Below are 19,192 nucleotides of genomic sequence, written 5' to 3' on the forward strand. Positions count from 1 at the left end.
CAGCAGGTTTGCTATGTCATTCTGCTAAGTAAGGGTGGTACCACTTACTCCTAGTTCAGCACACTGCTGCATGTTACCTCTTAGGTAACCTGAGGTTTCAGACATAGCTGTAGAAGGTCTTGTGGTTGTCTTTAGCCCAAGAGGCTAGCTTAACCTCATAATTGGCCTGGTTAGATTTAATTAGTCCTCTTAATTTCCTGTTTAGTTTAATTATTGAGGTCTTGTCATTATGGGAGTTGCTCTTTCTAATTTTGGTCATGACTTTTTCCTTTTGTTATATGCCCTGTTAAGATTAGCAGTCCACCAGTATGGTTTGTTTTTTTGAGGTTTATTCTGGGCTTACTTCTGGTAGGTACAGCAGTCTTTATGCAGCTATATGCATGTTTATATAATGTTTCTGTGAACAATTCTGCATAGACTGTTGTGAACTCGGAGTTAGGTGTGGCATTGAATTTTGACAAACTGTTACTTAATAGGATGTAGTTTGCTTTAGAATAGCTCCTAAGTGTAACAGATTTTGCTGGGTTTTCCAAGTTGATTTTTATTTTGAAGGAGACAGCTTTGTGATCTGACCTCATCAGTGAGGACATGACTTGGGGGGGGGGGGTGCTCTTCCATACTGGTGAGGAGTAGGTCAAGCATGTTTGAACCTCTGGTTGGAATGACTTAGCCAAATCTACATGGTCAGTATGCACCACTGACCAACTGATCAGAGACATTTGTGTTAATAAAGTCCAAAAAATGTTTTGCCAGCAAGTTGGATGCAATATATGTTTTCCAGTCTATAGAGGGGTAATTAAAGTATCCCATGAATAGAGTGTTTAGTTGGATGGAAAATGCCCTCAGTAGATCTAGTTAAGATAAATGGGATTCTTGTGACATAGATGGTGACCTACAGCTTACTAAGATATGGTAAGTGACTTTATCTTGGGTGATTTGTAAGTGGATAGTATAATCCTTTTTAACTGACCTTGATGTATATTTGTTGCTAATGTAAATCGGGACACCTGCACCTTTAGTGGAGGTCTAGCCAGGGTTTTATAATAAGTAGAAATGCTCTAATCAGTGTCTTATAAAAACAGAGATGAAAGTAGGATTTCTGTATTCAAAACCCCTCAATAGGAGACCTATCTGTTTCATATCCTATACATTAATATTGGTATCTTAATAATTATATTTTAGACCCTGGCCTACAGTTATCCATAGATCCTTGATGCTTTTAACTATTTCCAATTGCTGAGCACAAAGCGTAGTTTTGATGTTATTAATGCTTCCAAACAGCATAACTTTGCTTTTGTTGATGTTGCAATTTAAATAATTTCTAATAGCCCATTCAGTAATATTCCTTAGATACACATTTAATCTGAATATATCATTCTGTGTTTCAATTGCAGCACCAGTTTTACAATAATCTTCATACTTTGTCAGCCAAATTGCTTTTGCATTTGGAATCTCTGAGAAGATCAAATTTGACAGAATAGGACTCATTAACTGATTCCAGTTGTAACCCTTTTCCAAGTGGATATTACTCCTTGCATCATTACATGTTGTTCTCTTACTTTTACCCATAATGTCATCCAAAGTGTAACACAATGGTCAACCTACAATTAAGCATCTTTAAAATAGTTTTATAAGGTGAGTGTAGTGTCAAATGTCTCATTGATATATTGATATAAATAAATTGCCAAACAAACTTTACCAGAGTCCAAATACTCAGATAACTTGTTATATAAGCTATTTAAACATGCTAGAGATGAGCAGACAGACATGAAATCATATTGAGAGGTATCTAAATTAGGGCCATACATACTATGGAATGTGGTTAGTCACCTGAGTATAAAGAAATACTTGTAGTGACATTTAAATGCTTTAGTTATTTTGTTAAATAGTAAGATGCTTCTTTTAATGTCAGTGATTAATGCATACTTCACACAAGCTAACTAAACTGGGTTAGCAGTGCTGAAAGTAAGAGCTTAAAAAATGCTTAATTTCAAATAGATAGCTTGACCAGTGTATTAGGTAGACACCCATGGGCCTTCCTGTTGCTGTAGGCCCTGGGTAACTGCTCAAATTGCACCCATCATAATCTACAACTGAGCACAGTGGTAAATGACTTTTCTCTGGGTATATTTTTTAAATTAACTGGACCAGATAGAAGGGTTTCCTGACAATGTTGGGAAACATGATGACTGAATGAGAGAGAGAGAGAGAGACTTGTCCACATAAGTACACTGGCCTCTTATGACTGCATCTGCATAATGAGGAGTATTGTTTGTAATTTATAAGGTGGAAGCAGCTTTTTTCGCCAACAAACTTTGCATTTATCCAGAGTACATTTTCAATATACCTGGTATGTGCATATTCTAACTCTTGATGGAACTTTGTAGTATCAGTGCATGAATGGATGACAGTGTCCAGATTGCAGTCATCAGCAAACTTAGTCAACCACACATCTGAGATATTGAATTGGATATCTGCAAAATAAATGCCAAATATGAGATGGTACCATGCTGATTCATGTGGTGCTCCCACTAGTTACCATTTTACACTCAGAGAGGTCACCAGCAACTTTTGCAACTTGGGATCTGTTGGATATACAATTTTAAATCCAGTGTGCAATATAGGGAATTATATTATGTTTGTCTAGTTTTTACAATAATACCAGTATGACAGATAGTATCAGAAGTTTTGGACAAATTGAGATAAGCAGTTTGCACAGAGTAATCAGTGCCAATAGTCTCTGCAACATTTTTCAAAGAAGTTGACTCAGTTCAAGAAGTGGTACATGCCCTTCACAAAACTAAACATACTGGGGTCTAGATCCATTAACTGCATAAATGAGTTATAATGTAATGTTTTCCCTGACTTTGCATATAAGGCTGGTGAGACTGATGGGCTTATAATTAGTGAGGATTATAGAGGGGCCAGCCTTGGGTAGGGGAGTCACAGTGACTGTTTGCTAAGCATCAGGCATAAACCCTGTGGGTAGGCTACAGGTGAGCAGTTTAAGCTGAAGCTCAGAAAGTGCATTCTTGGCACTAATGAAAATGTAGCCTAATATGTTGTCTGTTCCTATCTAAGTATTATTTTGGCCTTTGACAGAGATTATAAGACTTGTTACAAGGTGACTGCAGGGAAACTACATTTTCAAAGAGTGGCAGCAGCAACATGGGTAGGTTGGGTAAAGTTAGAACTAAGTGTTTTTGTTACTGTGTTGGCTATATCCTTAGAATCAGAATGCATGATATTATAATGGATGAGCTCAGCGCATTGTTGGATATTATTCCTTAATTTCCTGACATAACTGAATAAAGATTAATATAGTTTCCTTTGGTAAGTGTAATATCTTAAGATTGTGCTCCACTTTATATTTTCTAATATTGCTCATAAGTTCCTTCATGGCATGTTTCAGTTTAGTCTTGAGCTAGTAGGATGGATATTTCTTGCAGTTTTTCATTAGTTTTTTTTCTTTTGTCATACAGTTTATTAATACAGAGTTCCATTAGTGAGACTTATTCCCACATTTACCATTATATTTCATAGAGACAAGTACTGACTTGTCTATGCAGCCATTTAAGTGTTAGTAAAAGTAGAAGGTGAATACAGCAGCCATCTCACTTGGGTCCATTTGTTCGGATTGTTGGGGGAATTCTGTGTAGGTCTTCTATAAGCTAAAGTATGGTTCTCCTGGAAAAGTCCCCAAAGACAGTCTTGTTTGATGGTTAGGTGGCACCAATATGCCTAACAGAAAATATGACTGATTTACAGCCAGTTTTTACCAAAGATGAGAAAATGTGTGGAGAGGTGCAGGTGGTTGTAAGGTTGGTAAGAACCAGGTCAAGTTTATTAGAGCCTGTAGTGGGTGGTTTTACAATAATTTGTTTCAGTGCATTGGTATTAAACTTATCTGTTTTAAACGTATATGTGCACCAATCAATGCTTTGGTAATTGAAGTCTCTTAACATGAAGATATGTGGTTGGATGTTTAACCTCTCCGTAGTGTATGCCAATGGAATTTCCATGATTACTGGGCGACATTCATAAGATTTTGTAGCCAGCAATGAAATAATAACTGGATTTGTTAAAGGTAATTTGGATTACTAGGAACTCCAATATTGGGTCGTAGGTAATCTGATTTGAGGTGATGGTGTTCCTGATAAATATAGATATTTCCCTAACATTACATAAGGACCAGAAGGCATGATAGATGCTAACCCCTGAGATAGAGTGATTGCTGCCATTGGCCTGAAACCATGCCTAAGTAACTATACAAATGTGAATGTGTTCAAGTTGCAGGGGCACCTCAATTTCTGACATCTTTCTACCTAGACTCCTAGCATTAAATAGTGTTACCATGATGTTGCCCAAATATGAGTTTGAGTTTGCTATGTAGGAATGTCCAGCAGGTGGACACTGCCCAAAAAATGCAGCATGAGGACAGCAAAGGCATTATCCAGACTGTAGAAGCCCTGGTATGAGAGGTATTATCCACCGTGGGGAAAATGGAAGTCATATCTACCATCTAGTCCAAGGCCAACACATACTGGATCTTCTTAGAATGATACCAACTACTTATACTTTTGCTAAAGTCAATTATTTTGACTTAGTATCTAGGCATCATTCTTGGTGAAGGCAGAATGATGCTGAAGATGAGTGTTCTTCCTGCCTGTAACACATGCATAGTAAATTTCATCATGTCTCTTTGCATGTCCATCTGCATGTAGCACATCAGGTCATTCACTCCTGCATGGGCCACCACTAGGTTGCATTCATATTTGTCTTAGTGCCCTTGTAGCATCATGCTTTCTGGCACTGGACAAGGTGTTTGCAGTCACCCTGTTAGTAAGAATTGAGTCTGTATGCCTAACTATAGAGTCACCTAGAATTAAAACATTTCCCTGTTTGAAAGCATAGTTAGAGAGCCTTATGGACTTACTCCTGCTTTCCTGGTAACTCTTAAATGAGCTATATATATTTATTGTATGTGTGAACAGAGAAAGACTAGATGCTGCCTTGTGTGCTGGAGGCTGAGATCATTTAGATTGTGTTCTATGAGGCTTATGCAAGTATTTCCTTACAACCTCAGCCAAATGTATGGGCCTAGTGATGTGTTGTGATTGGTGTGGTGTTGTGAAGGTATGATGCTTACTGACAGTGGAATTATGCGAGAGGTTTGCATCCACATTTCCTAAATATCTACATATCTTGCAGATTTTACAATTAATTGTAAATGCTATTTGTAATTGCCCTGCCCTCTCTAACCTAGTTGACACAAACACCAACCCCAGGTGCCTGAGATCATCAGATAAAATGCTCCTAAAGGTAAAAAAAGTCCAAAAACTACTATGGCGACTATCTTTATTCTAATAAAATATCCAAATCTTGGAAACTACTGCCCCAGCAAATACTTAATAATCCTGACAATCGCAAATTCAAACTACTCCTAAAAGAACACCTTACTAACCACTGGCTATGCTCTTGCACCCACCGAGGCTAACCCCTCTAACCTGACTGACTTCCACACTAACATTTCATAAGTCCCATTCTTATATTTCTACGTTGTAGTGATAACTCTCATGTGAAATCATACATTACATTATATTCTTGCCTGTACTTCCTCACCTAGTACCAAACAAAAAAAAAAAAAAAAGAGAGAGAAAAGGGCATTATTATCTTGTATATAATTATATCACTTACCTGTTTTATCAATGTACTCAGAAATTGTAATTACATCTGCCATGTATGTAACTCGTTTATTTTTTATATTGCTATGTTGTTGTCTACTACTTGTCTTGGAGCTTTTCCCCCTGGGTCTTTGCTGGAAACGAGCCCCTGGCACAGTCGGACACTACCTGGTACACACATGTAAATAAATAAATAAATAAAATAAATTAGTACAAGCACTGAGCAGACAGTAAACATAAGACAGTTGCTACACTGCTATGGAACACCTAATGTGATCAGGCTAGCCATGGAAGGGGTGACAGCAGACTGTTGATCCATACTGCTAGAGAGTGGAGAACTATGATTGGTTGTAATACTTTGAAGTTGGAGACTACTATAGTAGACCCTGAAAATGTATGGATGAAGTATTTAGGGTGATACTCTGAAGTTAGGTTAGATGGTAGCTAAAATGGCAGAACATAGAGAAAAGATGTAATTAGGTTTGCCAACAACGATAAATGGTGGTTATTTATTTATTAACTTCTACCTAGTTGCTGCTAATGTTAGTCTCACTGCATATACACAGACCTAGCTCACTTGCTGCTTCTCCCACCAGCAATGAAACAGCAGCATTCATCCCAAGCTGGTTCTTGAGAAGCAGATCACAGTCTCTTTGGTGATCGGTAGTCTTTTTCCAGGTGTTGCCAGAGTCTATAGGCTTGTTGTAGCCTTTTCATGATAGATGCCATGGATAACACATACAGCAGCTCAGCACAACAGACAGCTAAGCTGCAAAATGGTCCAAAATTTAAAACTGATGAAGTTTCCTCCAAAATCGCAACCAGACAAATCAGGGAACAGTCAGAAATTAATGATCATGTGCTCCTTCTGTCACTGGGAGCAAAACAGAAGCAGTAATCTGTAGCTGATTCCTGAGAAGTCGTTCTTAGTCTCATCAGTAACTGGCAATCTAGTCCCAGATGTTACAGATTTAAAGAGGAAGATGGAAAAAAGGATTAATTCTCATAGAACGAATGTATGCCTTATCTGAACACAATTCTCCAAAAAAGTACTAATACTTATAGTTCCATTTTGTAAACTTGATTTCTAAATTGTGTTCCTTTATGAAACTTAACACAGTCTTCTTCTTTCGGCTTTTCCCAGTTAGGGGTTGCCACAGCGGATCACCTGTCTGCTCATGATTGGCAGTGGAGTTTTTACAGTGTTGAGTTGCCAGCCCGACGCCCAACCTTCCACAGAAGGCACACACAAGAACACACTCACACCTAAGGTCAATTTAGAGTTTCCAATCCATCTACAGCATGTCTTTGGGATGTGGGAGGAAACCAGAGCACCCGGAGGAAACCCATGCGACCACAGGAAGGATATGCAGACTGCACAGAAGGCACCCCAGCCGAGGATCAATCCGGAGAACCTCTTGCAGTTAGGCAGCAATGCTAACCGCTGCACCACCATGGCAGCCCTAAACTTAACACAGTCTACTTCTCCTAAAATGTCTGCATTAACTATTCTTCTGGATCATTTACTTGACTCTTACTTGAGAGTCCCAACTGTGAGTATTCCAGTCATTAAACTGTCTACTGATACAATTACTTAAAGTTTTATTTTTATCAAATACAAAAGAAAGTGTACATAAATTATGCTGTCTCAAGAAAAGGAGCTCTGCTATTTGGAGTTTTCCAACAGGCAAGGAAGTGCAGATATACATTAACTTCACTTAGACAATTCATTCAAATTATTTTTGGTATGTCATATTAGCAACAGGGACAATATCAACATTTCCAGTTTTAGAAGAAAATCAGAATTAGTGCAAGACTTCCTTCCCTACATTCTGTGTTGCTTTCAGCATACTGAATATTAGACTTCCAAAGAACTGCATTTGATCCATGCAACTGCCACTCAACACAGTGCCAAATCTATAGCAGTACGCTGAGGCAAAATCTCCCATATTTCTCATAAAGGATGCAGTTAGAGCTAGTGGGAGCTTATCTAGTAAACAAAGATTAAATGCATAGTATTTATCAATCAGAAAATCTGATTTAACTTTATGACCATTCCTTATGAACTAACCTCCGTGAAGTTTAAATGTGTCTTAGAAAATGATTATATGGAAGATACAGCATTTTTTGAAAAATTACAAAAGTAAAATTAAATAAAGAATGTTGTTTTGCTGTTTTGCTCTTATACCCTCATGCAAACATACCAAAGAATACTATATGTATACAGGACAGTGGTGAGGGGGGGGGGGGGGGGGGGATAGAGCAAAAATGCTAGAGAGATGCCCAGAGGATAACCTTAGTTAGACTGGCTCTTGCGCCATATGAAAGAATAGGCTCAGATCAGCTCTTGTCCATTGAGAAAGGAAGAAGATAGTAGGTCTCAGAGCATTCGGGGTTGGCATGAAACAGGGACATAAAAAAAAAGAGTATGACAGTCATAGGACATGGTAAGTCTTTTTTATTATTTAAATATAAATTTCATATACCAAAAGCACACTAGTAGTTGTTCATATAAATTAATTAATCATGAATTTCTAGTTAATGTTATCCAGCTGAAAAAACTGTGAAACACAAACATTTCATCATTGTGTTCATCTCAAGGTCATACTCACTTAATATATTCTCTGCTCTTGTATCATGTTACTTGTTTTATTAGGCTAGTGTCCGGGGACTGGATACCATTGCTGAGTTTGCCTTCAAAATATCTGGTGGAAGCTGGAGAATTAAAAGGTTTACAGTGGCTGGGGCCTCCAAGGTATGTAACACACAGACTACTTTGAATTGCAGTTGGTACAATTCATGGTGTGTGTGTGTGTGTGTGTGTGTGTGTGTGTGTGTGTGTGTGTGTGTGTGTGTGTGTGTGTGTGTGTGTGCGTTTTCACCTTCTCTCTCTGTATATGTATTTTATATGTATTTTCATATATCTATATGTGTTTTCATGGTTCTAGGTTATAACATCGACAGCTGCTTTCACCGACAACACAAACATCGACACCACATAATCGACAAACCATAAACACGAAACCTCACATGCCCGACAAACAAATAACCGACAGTCCACAAACACGAAACCCCATACGCTGCACACACCACAGTAACAACAATCAACTAACAAAACACATCCCCTGTCCAAAAACCACACACAGAACACAAGCACACCAAAATCCTCACAAACCCACACTAAACCTCACATACACAACTATGTACAACCCTAACCCAAACCCTTACCCTAAGGTCCGTCACTATCGCACACTCAGCTAACCCGCGCCCACACCCTAACTCACTTAACCCGCCCCTAACCCAAAATATACTACTACCGCACACTTACCTAACCCGCGCCCTAACCCTAACTCACTTAACCCGCCCCAACTCAAAAAATACTACTACCGCACACTTACCTAACCCGCGCCCTAACCCTAACTCACTTAACCCACCCCTAACCCAAAAATACTACTACCGCACACTTACCTAACCCGCGCACTGACCCTAAATCACTAAACCCACCCCTATCCCCACAGACTGTCACTATCCACACTTACCTTACTCGCACCCTAACGTCCGTCACCACCGCATACTCACACAGCCTTCTTTCCAAGTCACTATCCTTGCCGTCGGCGTTTTCATCCGTAGCGTCGGTCTTCCGCATGTCGATCATCTGGTGCCCGCTAATCCATTGTCGGTGATGTCGGCTGTCGATGTTCTAACCTAGAACCGTTTTCACACACACACACACACACACACACACACACACACACACACACACACACACACACACCAAATGTTATTTATATTTATTTTTTGCAGGAAATGTCCAGGTGAATAGGATCACATAAGAAATTAATAAAACTATTTATAGATACAAGGATATGCTAAAAACACATACATATTTACCAATGCAAGAACATGCTACAACATTTTGTTCAAGAAATTGTTTACAAAGTCAAAACATGGATGGAAAAATGGAATTATGATTAGCAGAGCTTTCTGGATACATTTTTTTTATTTATTTATTCATATTTTACATTTGTTAACCGGGTAGAGTCCGGCTGGACAAGTAGCCCGTTTTCAGCAGAGACCTGGGGAGATAAGCTCCATATCAATAATACAAAAATATTACAATAATTTTTAAAAGATTTAAAAACAATATACAAAAAGTTTGACAGTTGCCAACAATTACAATTTGCAAAAAGGGGAATGTAGCACAGAAAACATTACATTTCTTAAACCTTAATAAGATGTAGCCATAATGACTGAGATGACAAATGCTACACGGATAGCAGCATTTCATTATACAGAGAGGTATGAAGACATTAGACGAGGCAAGTAAGAATAGCTGCAGGAATGGATGCCATGTGGAGAAGACAGAGGAATGGAGAGTGAGAGAGGAATGCAGAAGGAAGAGGAGTAGAAAGGAGAGAAGTGTGAGAGATGCAAAGAGAAGAGGGAGGTCGGATGAATGAGAGGCAGTAAGTGAGAGGGTGACAAGATGAGATAAGGAAGGATGAAATAGGGATTAAGGGATGTGAGAGAGAGAGATGTAGGGTTATGTAACTTGATCTGTGTGAGTGCAGCTGCACTTTGGGGAAAGAGAGATTTCTTGAGCTGTTTTCTAAAATTTCAGTACTTTTGGATGTCTTTGAATGACTTAGGAATAGAGTCCCATAGTTTAGGTGCTAAGATGAAGAATGCATGGTCAGTGCTATGAAGTTTAGTTTTTGGAGTAAGTAGAGTGTGTAGAAAGTGAGAGATACCCTTGAGATCATATGTGGTGGGCTTGGTGAAAAGTGAGAGAGGAAGATGTATCAGGAGAAAGAACTTTGTGAATTAGTGATCCTAGTAGGAGGTTGGCTATCAAATGTACTGGTAGCCATTTAGCTTTTGTAAGAGTTAAGCAGTGGTGTTCATTAAGGTGGGGGGTAGGTAAGGAACCGGCAGAATGTATTGGAGATGGTTTGCAAGGTGGTGTGATGATGTGAGCTAGTGCCAGCTATGCCAAAGAAAGTAGGGCAGTGTATGTGTGACATATGCCAGCATAACTAGCTGGAGTTTTGTAAAGAGTTTTATGTCATTTGAATATCAAACTAATTTGTACAGACGCTTGTGTTAAAATGTATTTGCAAAGTTGCTTGTATTAAAAATGTATCAACAGTGGGTCCTGCTCGACAGAAACAAAATATACATGTATGTCAGACTGTACTGGAACTGATAAAGTGTGTATATGTTAACAGATGATGCTTGAAGGGAATGGGTTAAACCCAGTCAACTAACCTCAAAAGAAATAGCCTAAAATTAAGTGACTTGGTTTAGGCCATAAAGATTTTATCTCACTGGCCTGAATGCAGCCAGAGACACAATGTCTAGGCTGGGATTTTCCTCTTATTGCCCTCAGTGGTGAACTAATTGCTACTCATGGGTGCCACAGAATGGCTGTTTAGTCTCTGCAGGAAGGATTAAAGGTTTGGAATTGTTTTACAGTCTCCAGATGCTGGAATAAGCATTAGCAAAGCTCTAAGTGCATATTGTGACACATCTCTGCCAGATCCTGGCTCAAGTTGGTAGTGAGGAGGTAGTGTGGGAACCACAGAGTCAGGTGGCCAGATGTCATGCCATTTTTTAGCCAGCACTCAAATTGTATTTAGATATTAGTGAGTGATGTGATAGAAACCATCAGCACTCTGTTATTGGAACTGACAAAAAGAACACTCATCCATTTTGTCTTGCCTTACAATAGCAAGTAAGTAGGGAACAGTAATTCTTCAGTCATCTAGAAAAGTTTAGTGAGACTAGTTAAGAATTGTTTTTCTGTATCTGTCTGGGTCTTTCCATCTGTGTTATTTTTATATCTCCTGTAAACTGAAAAGCTGGTGTTTATTGTAAATAGATATTCAGTATTTTCATGTTTTTTTATTTTATTATTTATTTTTTATTAAATATATTTATATCTTTCATTATGGCTGGTCTTTTAGAAAATAGTTCAATCTTTGAGAATAATCACATGTATTTGGTGGCACTGTTGTTTCATGCTCTTGAAGTCTTGCTGCTTGGTTAATACTACCGTTTATATAAGTATTAATTTTACCAAGAACAACTGAGTACTCTGTTAAGAGCCTTAAGGTAGCTGGCTGGTGGTAGGGAATCTACCTTATAGTCTGGGTGGAGGTGGGTAAATCTGTGCCAGCCTTTCTCAGGTATGTGTGTACGCACGCGCGCGCGTGTGTGTGTGTGTGTGTGTGTGTGTGTGTGTGTGTGTGTGTGTGTGTGTGTGTGTGTGTGTGAAAATCAAATCTCAAAGAGTGTGTGTTAGCTACTTTGAACAGGTACACAGAGCACTGATTTCTGCAGTGACAAAGGTGGAGTCTTATTTGGGGCCTGGAGAGGAAAACCCATCCCCAGGACTGGAGCGTGTTCCATGTGTGCTTCATGCAGAGGGCTGCATCTGAAAATACTGTGTGTATCAATTTTTGCTCTAAGTGTATGTTCCCCACTGGTGTCAGTGGTGAGGATTGATCCTCCTTAATTACTGACCCAGTAGAAAGACATCACAGGTGGTGACATTTTTTGAGGTCTCCGCTATTTTGCCTAGTCCATATTCAAGCTCTGATAACAGTATTCCTTTGTCTATGGCAGCTTTGGCTGACCTGGGCAAAAGAAGTGATAGTTTGCTTACCTAGAGCAGTTATGTGTTGATCTTTCTGTATGTGTTTTGAATGTATAGTTGAAAGTTAAGAAACTGGAATAGCCAAATGCCATGCTAATGAACAATGTAGTAGTTTCTATGGTGATATTGTTAAAATCTTTAATATTAAGGAAGCTGGATGTTTTGGCAATTTTTGATTGGTTCAAAATAGCATTGGTTTTGTTTTTGAGGGATTGAGTATAAGTTTCTGACCTATCAGACATTGGTTGAGGGTTTGGAGGTCATCTTGGAACTGAGTTTGTATAAAGAATAAGAAGTATCTGAGGCTGATCAGATGGGAGTTTGTTGATAAATATGGAAAATAGCAGAGGGGCTAGAGTGGAACCCTGTGTGATACGTGGCATAAAATAAGCTGTTTCACAGGTGGTGGTGGGGCCTACTTTCACCCTCAATGATTTATTGGTGAAGAAATTTGCAAATCAAGGTTTTGAATCATCAGGTATGCCTATTTCAGTTAATTTGTCAAATAGTAAGTTATAGTCAATTATATCAAAGGCTTTTTTGAGGTCAATAATGACAGCTCTTTTCAGGTTGCCTTTGTCCATACTGGATAGGATATCATATGTGAGAGAGCAGAAAGCTGTTATGGTGCTGCATCCAGATCAGAATCCATGTTGCTTCTTGGATCAAAGATTTATATATTTATATATATATATATATATATATATATATATATATATATATATATATATATACAAAATATATAAAATCACTATCTATATGTAAATATATATATGTGTGTATGTGTGTGTGTGTGTGTGTGTGTGTGTGTGTGTGTGTGTGTGTGTGTGTGTGTGTGTGTGTGTGTGTGTATGTTGTTGTTGTGTCTTTCGGCTTTTCCCGGTTAGGGGTCGCCACAGCAGAACTCCGGTCCGCTAATGATTGGCAGTTGATTTTTATGTGCCAAGTTGCCAGCCCTGACGCACAACCTTCAACGAAGGTACACCCATTCACGCATGTCTCCACGCAGAAGACGTTCTAACTGAGAGTCGAACCGATTAACGTCTTACTGTGAGGCAACAATGCTACCGCAGCACCATCACCACACACACAAATATATATATATATATATATATATATATATATATATAGAGAGAGAGAGAGAGAGCGCTACCTATGAACCTATTAAATTCAGTTAAATAAGTTAATAATGCTATTGATAATATGAAAATCTAATCAAAAAAGAAAGAAATAGCTTGAAACCAGCTTCACATACTAAGCACTTTTGTCAGCACAACATCAAAAGGACTAATTTCACCCAATCAGATCAGTCAGTTAAAAATCATTACTTACACATTTAAAGAGCCAACGATCATAAAATCCATTATTTTAACCTGTTTGATTTTATAATAGGCTTAATACTGATTACTTTATTTAACCTGTGATAAATATTAGCAGCCACATTCAGCTGCTAGTAACCCTCTTTGCTACCTAAAATGAATTCTAGGTCCTTACTTTTAACACTCAAGCAGACTTTTTCTAAGACAAAAAAAAAAAACCTGAATTTGCTTAAAATTCCTACATTTAGAGGAATGTCTATAGAGGGCTTTATGTTGTGCCTCCTTCTAGTTGAATTAAAATGATCTGTAACTTTCTCCCCCAACTGTCTTTCCATCTTCCCAACATAAAATGCAGAGCAGGTTCCACAAGTTGCAAACATAAACTACATTGTTGGAGGCATTGGTATAGCTGCCCTTAGCCTTACTCCCATATGTGCACCCTGTGGTAGGAGTTACACTGCCTGCATCCATCACATTTGTAAGTAGCACTTGGTAAGTAACCGATCCTTTCTCAATACGACTAGTCATTTCTAAAAAAAAAAAAAACAAAAAAAAAAACAACTGCATATTGCACCTCCTAACACATGGTTACTTCCTATTATTTCAGCCAATGCAGGGTCTATTAAAATGTAATAAGAAAGAGTTGGACATTTTTTGCAAATTAATCTAGTGTTGGCTGAAATGGAAGGAAAGAAGAAGGCACTCTCCCTTGTGCAAACAGATAGGGCTGATTTGTTGAAACTTCAGAAAATTTAAAGTTATATACCAGATTTTTGTTAAATATGTGTTGCAAGTTTTAAATGTAAGGATATTACAGATAATTTAAACTTAGATAGAAAATGCTCATTCAGCCTATCAGTGCAGCCTTCCCTAGGAACATTGCAGCTTTCATGTGAAACGAAAGTTTCAGCTTTGCTTTCCCAAGCACATTTTTATAATTTCGGTGTTAGTTAGTTACTGTAGATATTGTATACTATTATGCATCTATATCACAGAATGTTGGTAGAGCTATGATTATGGAATTTTTATCATTGCAAATATTGAAAATAAGAACATTCATATTATTTGTACTTTGCTTAAACCAACTGAAACTTTGTCAGATTTGTAAAAATTTGACATATAGAAAATTCATGTCATCTGTACATGGCTTGAATTCATTCTGGAAAACAACTTATTTTTATTTAACAGTAAATATCAGAGACAATTGAAAGGTTGGCCATCGGTGCCTCTATGACACCATTGTTTATGAACTTTTGTTTAGCTACATGGGACAAATTATTTTTATACAGAAATTATTGATTTAAACACATTCATTTTTATTGTCATTGTATTGATAATTTAACTTTTATTTAGTCAGCAATAATAACGCAGTTTAGATAATTTGTTGAAATTTTAAATAATGGCATTTACTTTTTGAAAGTCATGATTAGTAAATTTTCTAGTTGTGGCAGCTATCTGGATGCACAGGTTAATCTTGATGGTGATGGATAATGTTTTCATTTTACAATTTACAGAAAAGCAATGTTTGTGAATATGTACTTTGTATGCAAAGGTTTATGTGCATGTGTATGTGTGTGTATGTGCATGCATGCCTGTGCATGTGTGTGTGTTTGTATGTCTGTGTACTTGTGCAAGTGGATGTGTATGCTTTTAGTGTCTTTCTTAGTAAGAAGATAGCACAAAGATTTTTATAGCATAAATGTTTCGGAAGGAAGGGAGGAAGAAAAGGATCAGTTTAAAAAAAAAAAAAAAGTGGTTCAGACTGTGGCAATCAAATTTTAGTATAAAAAATTCAGAATAATTTTCTTGTATCTCTGAATTCCAAGCATGAATATTAGAAGAAGTGGTTTTGGTGACCACCATAGGTAACATGGGACAATGATTTTCTCTGTTATCAAAAAGTAAGAAATGTGACAAGGGTCATGGAGAATGATCACAAAGTTGCTGGGTTGCATGCAGGGATAAACCTGACAAAGAAAGGGAAGTAATGATTCTAGAAATTGTTGGCAAAAATTCAATTAAAACACTAAGTCCCACCAAAGTGACTATATCACTGGGGAGGTGGAAGGCAGTGACAGTTTAATGGCAAAATGTCTAGTCTGTATTACTGCTAGAAAATGTTGCAGCACCTAGCTGCCTTTCCACACTTAACCACTGCCCAGTTTACCCTACATTACAGGCTACAGAAACCCACAGCTAATTGTGAAAGCATTTTTACAAGGATGTCTGTACCCCGCAGTCACTAAATATGCTAAGTTTGAAGTTTGCACTAACTCAGAATAAAGGGCATGTATTCAAGGTAGTACAACCCCATAATTAAAATCTTTAGTAATTGGGGTATGGGGTCAAAGCCCACCACAGGGAGGTATGAAAGGGACAGCCTTCTTACTTATGAAAAATTATTATTTATATGTTGCCATTACCCTACATTTGTGATAAGTTGGGCAGTAAGAGTGTGTGAATATGTAATCAGACATTGGTAAATTCACTTTACCTTACAGACGCAAGGTGCAGGGTTTGATTCTCACATGGGGTAATTGGCTAGGCTTGAAATGCTCATAATGGCAGTTAGCCTAGTTCTAACCTATGAACTATGAACTTACACCAATACACAGTTCTGAGGAAATAACTGAAATGGTGCAGATTCAATGTCAAAATGTTTTAAAAAAAGAATGGCTTGATTCAGTATGTCCACTCTTAAGAAAAGACTAGAGATACACTGTACCTGTAACTTTGTAATGCCACAGGACGTAGTTATTCAACAGAGAAACATTGTTCAGATAAAAAGTTGTTCCCTGATAGCAGAATATGCTGAAGAAAATGGAGATGAGCAGACCCAGGGTAGACACAGAACATAGTTCTTTACAGAAAGACTGATGATTACTTTTAACATCTTTGTTAATAAAGCATTAAATGTAAAAGTGGTAGTGGGATTAAAAAGTATCTGGGTGAGATGTAAGTGGAGTGGACTGATAAGGATAGAGGGCAAGGCAGCTTATAATTAGTTAAAGTCTATAGTTTTTTTATATATATTTTTTGTCCCTTTGGCCATCATGGTCATCTGCAAGGACTGGTGCCATGCCTTCCCCCCTTTTGACTGACATGTCTGTGAATCACAGCCAGCAACTGGAGCACTCAGAACTTTTGGGGTAAGCAAGAAAGGTGAGCTGATCAGCTGGAATACTTGCTACTTACCTATGTTGGAGCCTATTTCTAGCACATCCAAAGTGTAGTTACTGCTTTCAGTGTCACCTAGTGACATATAGGTTCCTGAAGATCATCCTGGGGCAGGAGTACATTGGTTAAACAGTTAAAAGTTTCTGTCATCAGTCTGAATGCATAATAGAGGTGAAAAGAACTGAGAAAGAGTTATATCTATATATGTGAGTAAAAACCTTTTGATCTGGTGGAAATAACTACAACCCGAATTTTACAAAGCTTTATTCAAGAAAATAAAAACATCATAAGGTATATGAGTGCTTTTGTTCATTAGGTAGTGTTACATGGTCAAACTTCTTCAGAAACCTACCTACCAAATACCTTATAATGTTTTATTTTCTTGAATAAACCTTTGTAAAATTTGGGTCGTAGTTCCGTATTTCGTCCAGATCAAAAGGTTTTTACTCTCATGGTTACAGTGTACTCTAACTTTTCGGCAGTCTGTACTAGTATATCTATATATGTATTATCCATTTCCTAGTTGTAAACTCGATTGCTTTGTTGGACTGCTGGACTGTCTACAAATGTTGCAGGGGAATCTATGTTCTGGTTAAAAATAAATTTATTTTGGGCCAAAGTGAAGAAATATAATTGCCAGAACATTTGAAGGCATTGTTTCTAACTTTTATATAAGAAAACAGAAAACAATTTCCTGTTATCTTTGATTTTTCAGAGAGGCTGGACAACCTGGACTGTGGCAGCAGTTGATAAACGTGTTATTTCCCTGATTCCAATTGTCATGGATGAACTGAACTTGGTAAAGGTAAGAATATAAAGCTTTCCAATATGAAGTTTCTCAGATTCCAAATATGTGTCTTGATGATAATAAGCACAATGGTGAAGTGTTCATTGTTTTGTAAGGATCCAAGTTTTCTGCAGTGAAGTTTTTCATACTCTGCATACGTGTAGTTGTGTGTGTGTGTGTGTGTGTGTGTGTGTGTGTGTGTGTGTGTGTGTGTGTGTGTGTGTGTGTGTGTGTGTGTATGTGTGTGTATTAATAAATGGTAGAAAGCAAAGTGGTAAAGGGATACTTAGTTTGTATTTCATCGCTACCACCAACCTTTCAGAAAGGTTCCCCTGTTTTCTGTGGTTTTAACAGCAGGTTCTTGTTTCCTGTTCCTTGACCAACTATAATACAATAGGTTCTCTTCTATTTTTCATGACAGCTTGTACCCGCTTTCTGCCACTTTTTTTTTTTTTTCAGAATCAAACTTAGATGCATTAGAGCCTACTACAATCAATTAGTTGTCTGGGCTCTGCATTTAGTGACTGTTTTTCTTGTCCTTCTGTATAGCCTGTGTCCCCACATGGAAACATTAATTGTTACATATATTCTCTTCTAATTTAGTATTTAACGGTTCCTCCTCCTTGTGTGTATTGATGTTTAACTGATGCTGATTCTGGAGATAGTATTAACTGTCGTGCCTTTCTTCTCATATTGCTATCCTAGCTAGAGCTACAAGGACTTGAATGAATGAATTAATAATTAAACTGACTGACTGACTGGTAAATAAATAAATAAATAAATGCCATGGAAATATATGGCATATATGTCTGGTATCTACCTGTGCCACCCCTGCACCGCAGCTCAGGAGTGAACTACAGTTCTTTTTTTTTAAAGAAAAAAATTATTAATTTAACATATTTACAATATATACACAGAAAGGAAGAAATTCAACATCACATACTGTTATACAATGATAGGAATACATTGAATCATCAAGATAATATTTTACAATTAACACATTAAGAGTCTTGGTATTTCAATAGCAACACTTCAAGTTTATATGATTTATAGATCTTATTCTGATCGTGCATTTTTCAATTTTACATTGTATTGCTGTTAAATTTAAAAATTATTTGAATGTAGGAACTTTTTGTAATAACTTTTCTAGCAAATGCCAAGAGACCCCAAAACACTTTTTTGTTCTTTGGCTTTTACAGATGCAGTGGAACATTCATTAGTATATCAGACCATAACCCCTTAAAAATATACTTATCTCTTCCCAACAGACATTTAATTTTTTCACAATCCATAAATATGTGTCCATTCAGCTTTTACATCTTTACTACATCTCCAACAAACTTATTAAGTCATTTTACTAAACTCAGAAATTTTATAGAGAGTAACAATCATTCTATGTATATATTTCCACATAAAACCTTTCCAGTATAAACTTGAAGAAGATTGCAAAAATGATTTAAGTAACAAAGTTTTATCCTTACCGTCCATTGAGTCACTCAATCTACTACTGTCTAAAAAGTTCCAAAATTTTGCACTGAAATTATTATTTTTTTACAATTAACTTATA

General features: G+C 37.3%; 1 protein-coding gene across 1 annotated transcript in view; it reads left to right on the forward strand.

Moving 5' to 3' along the window:
- The window catches only part of LOC122799221 (autocrine proliferation repressor protein A-like), a 660,522-nt gene that overhangs the window by 314,179 nt on the left and 327,151 nt on the right, over positions 1–19,192 (forward strand). Inside the window, exons 5-6 of the mRNA XM_044068140.1 lie at positions 8,341–8,439; positions 17,554–17,643. Coding sequence (XP_043924075.1) covers positions 8,341–8,439; positions 17,554–17,643 — 189 coding nt within the window. The remainder of the gene's footprint in view (positions 1–8,340; positions 8,440–17,553; positions 17,644–19,192) is intronic.

The sequence above is a fragment of the Protopterus annectens genome, chromosome 4.part0 (genome assembly GCF_019279795.1).
Source record: "Protopterus annectens isolate FY-2018-M chromosome 4.part0, PAN1.0, whole genome shotgun sequence".
Taxonomy (NCBI): Eukaryota; Metazoa; Chordata; order Ceratodontiformes; family Protopteridae; genus Protopterus; species Protopterus annectens.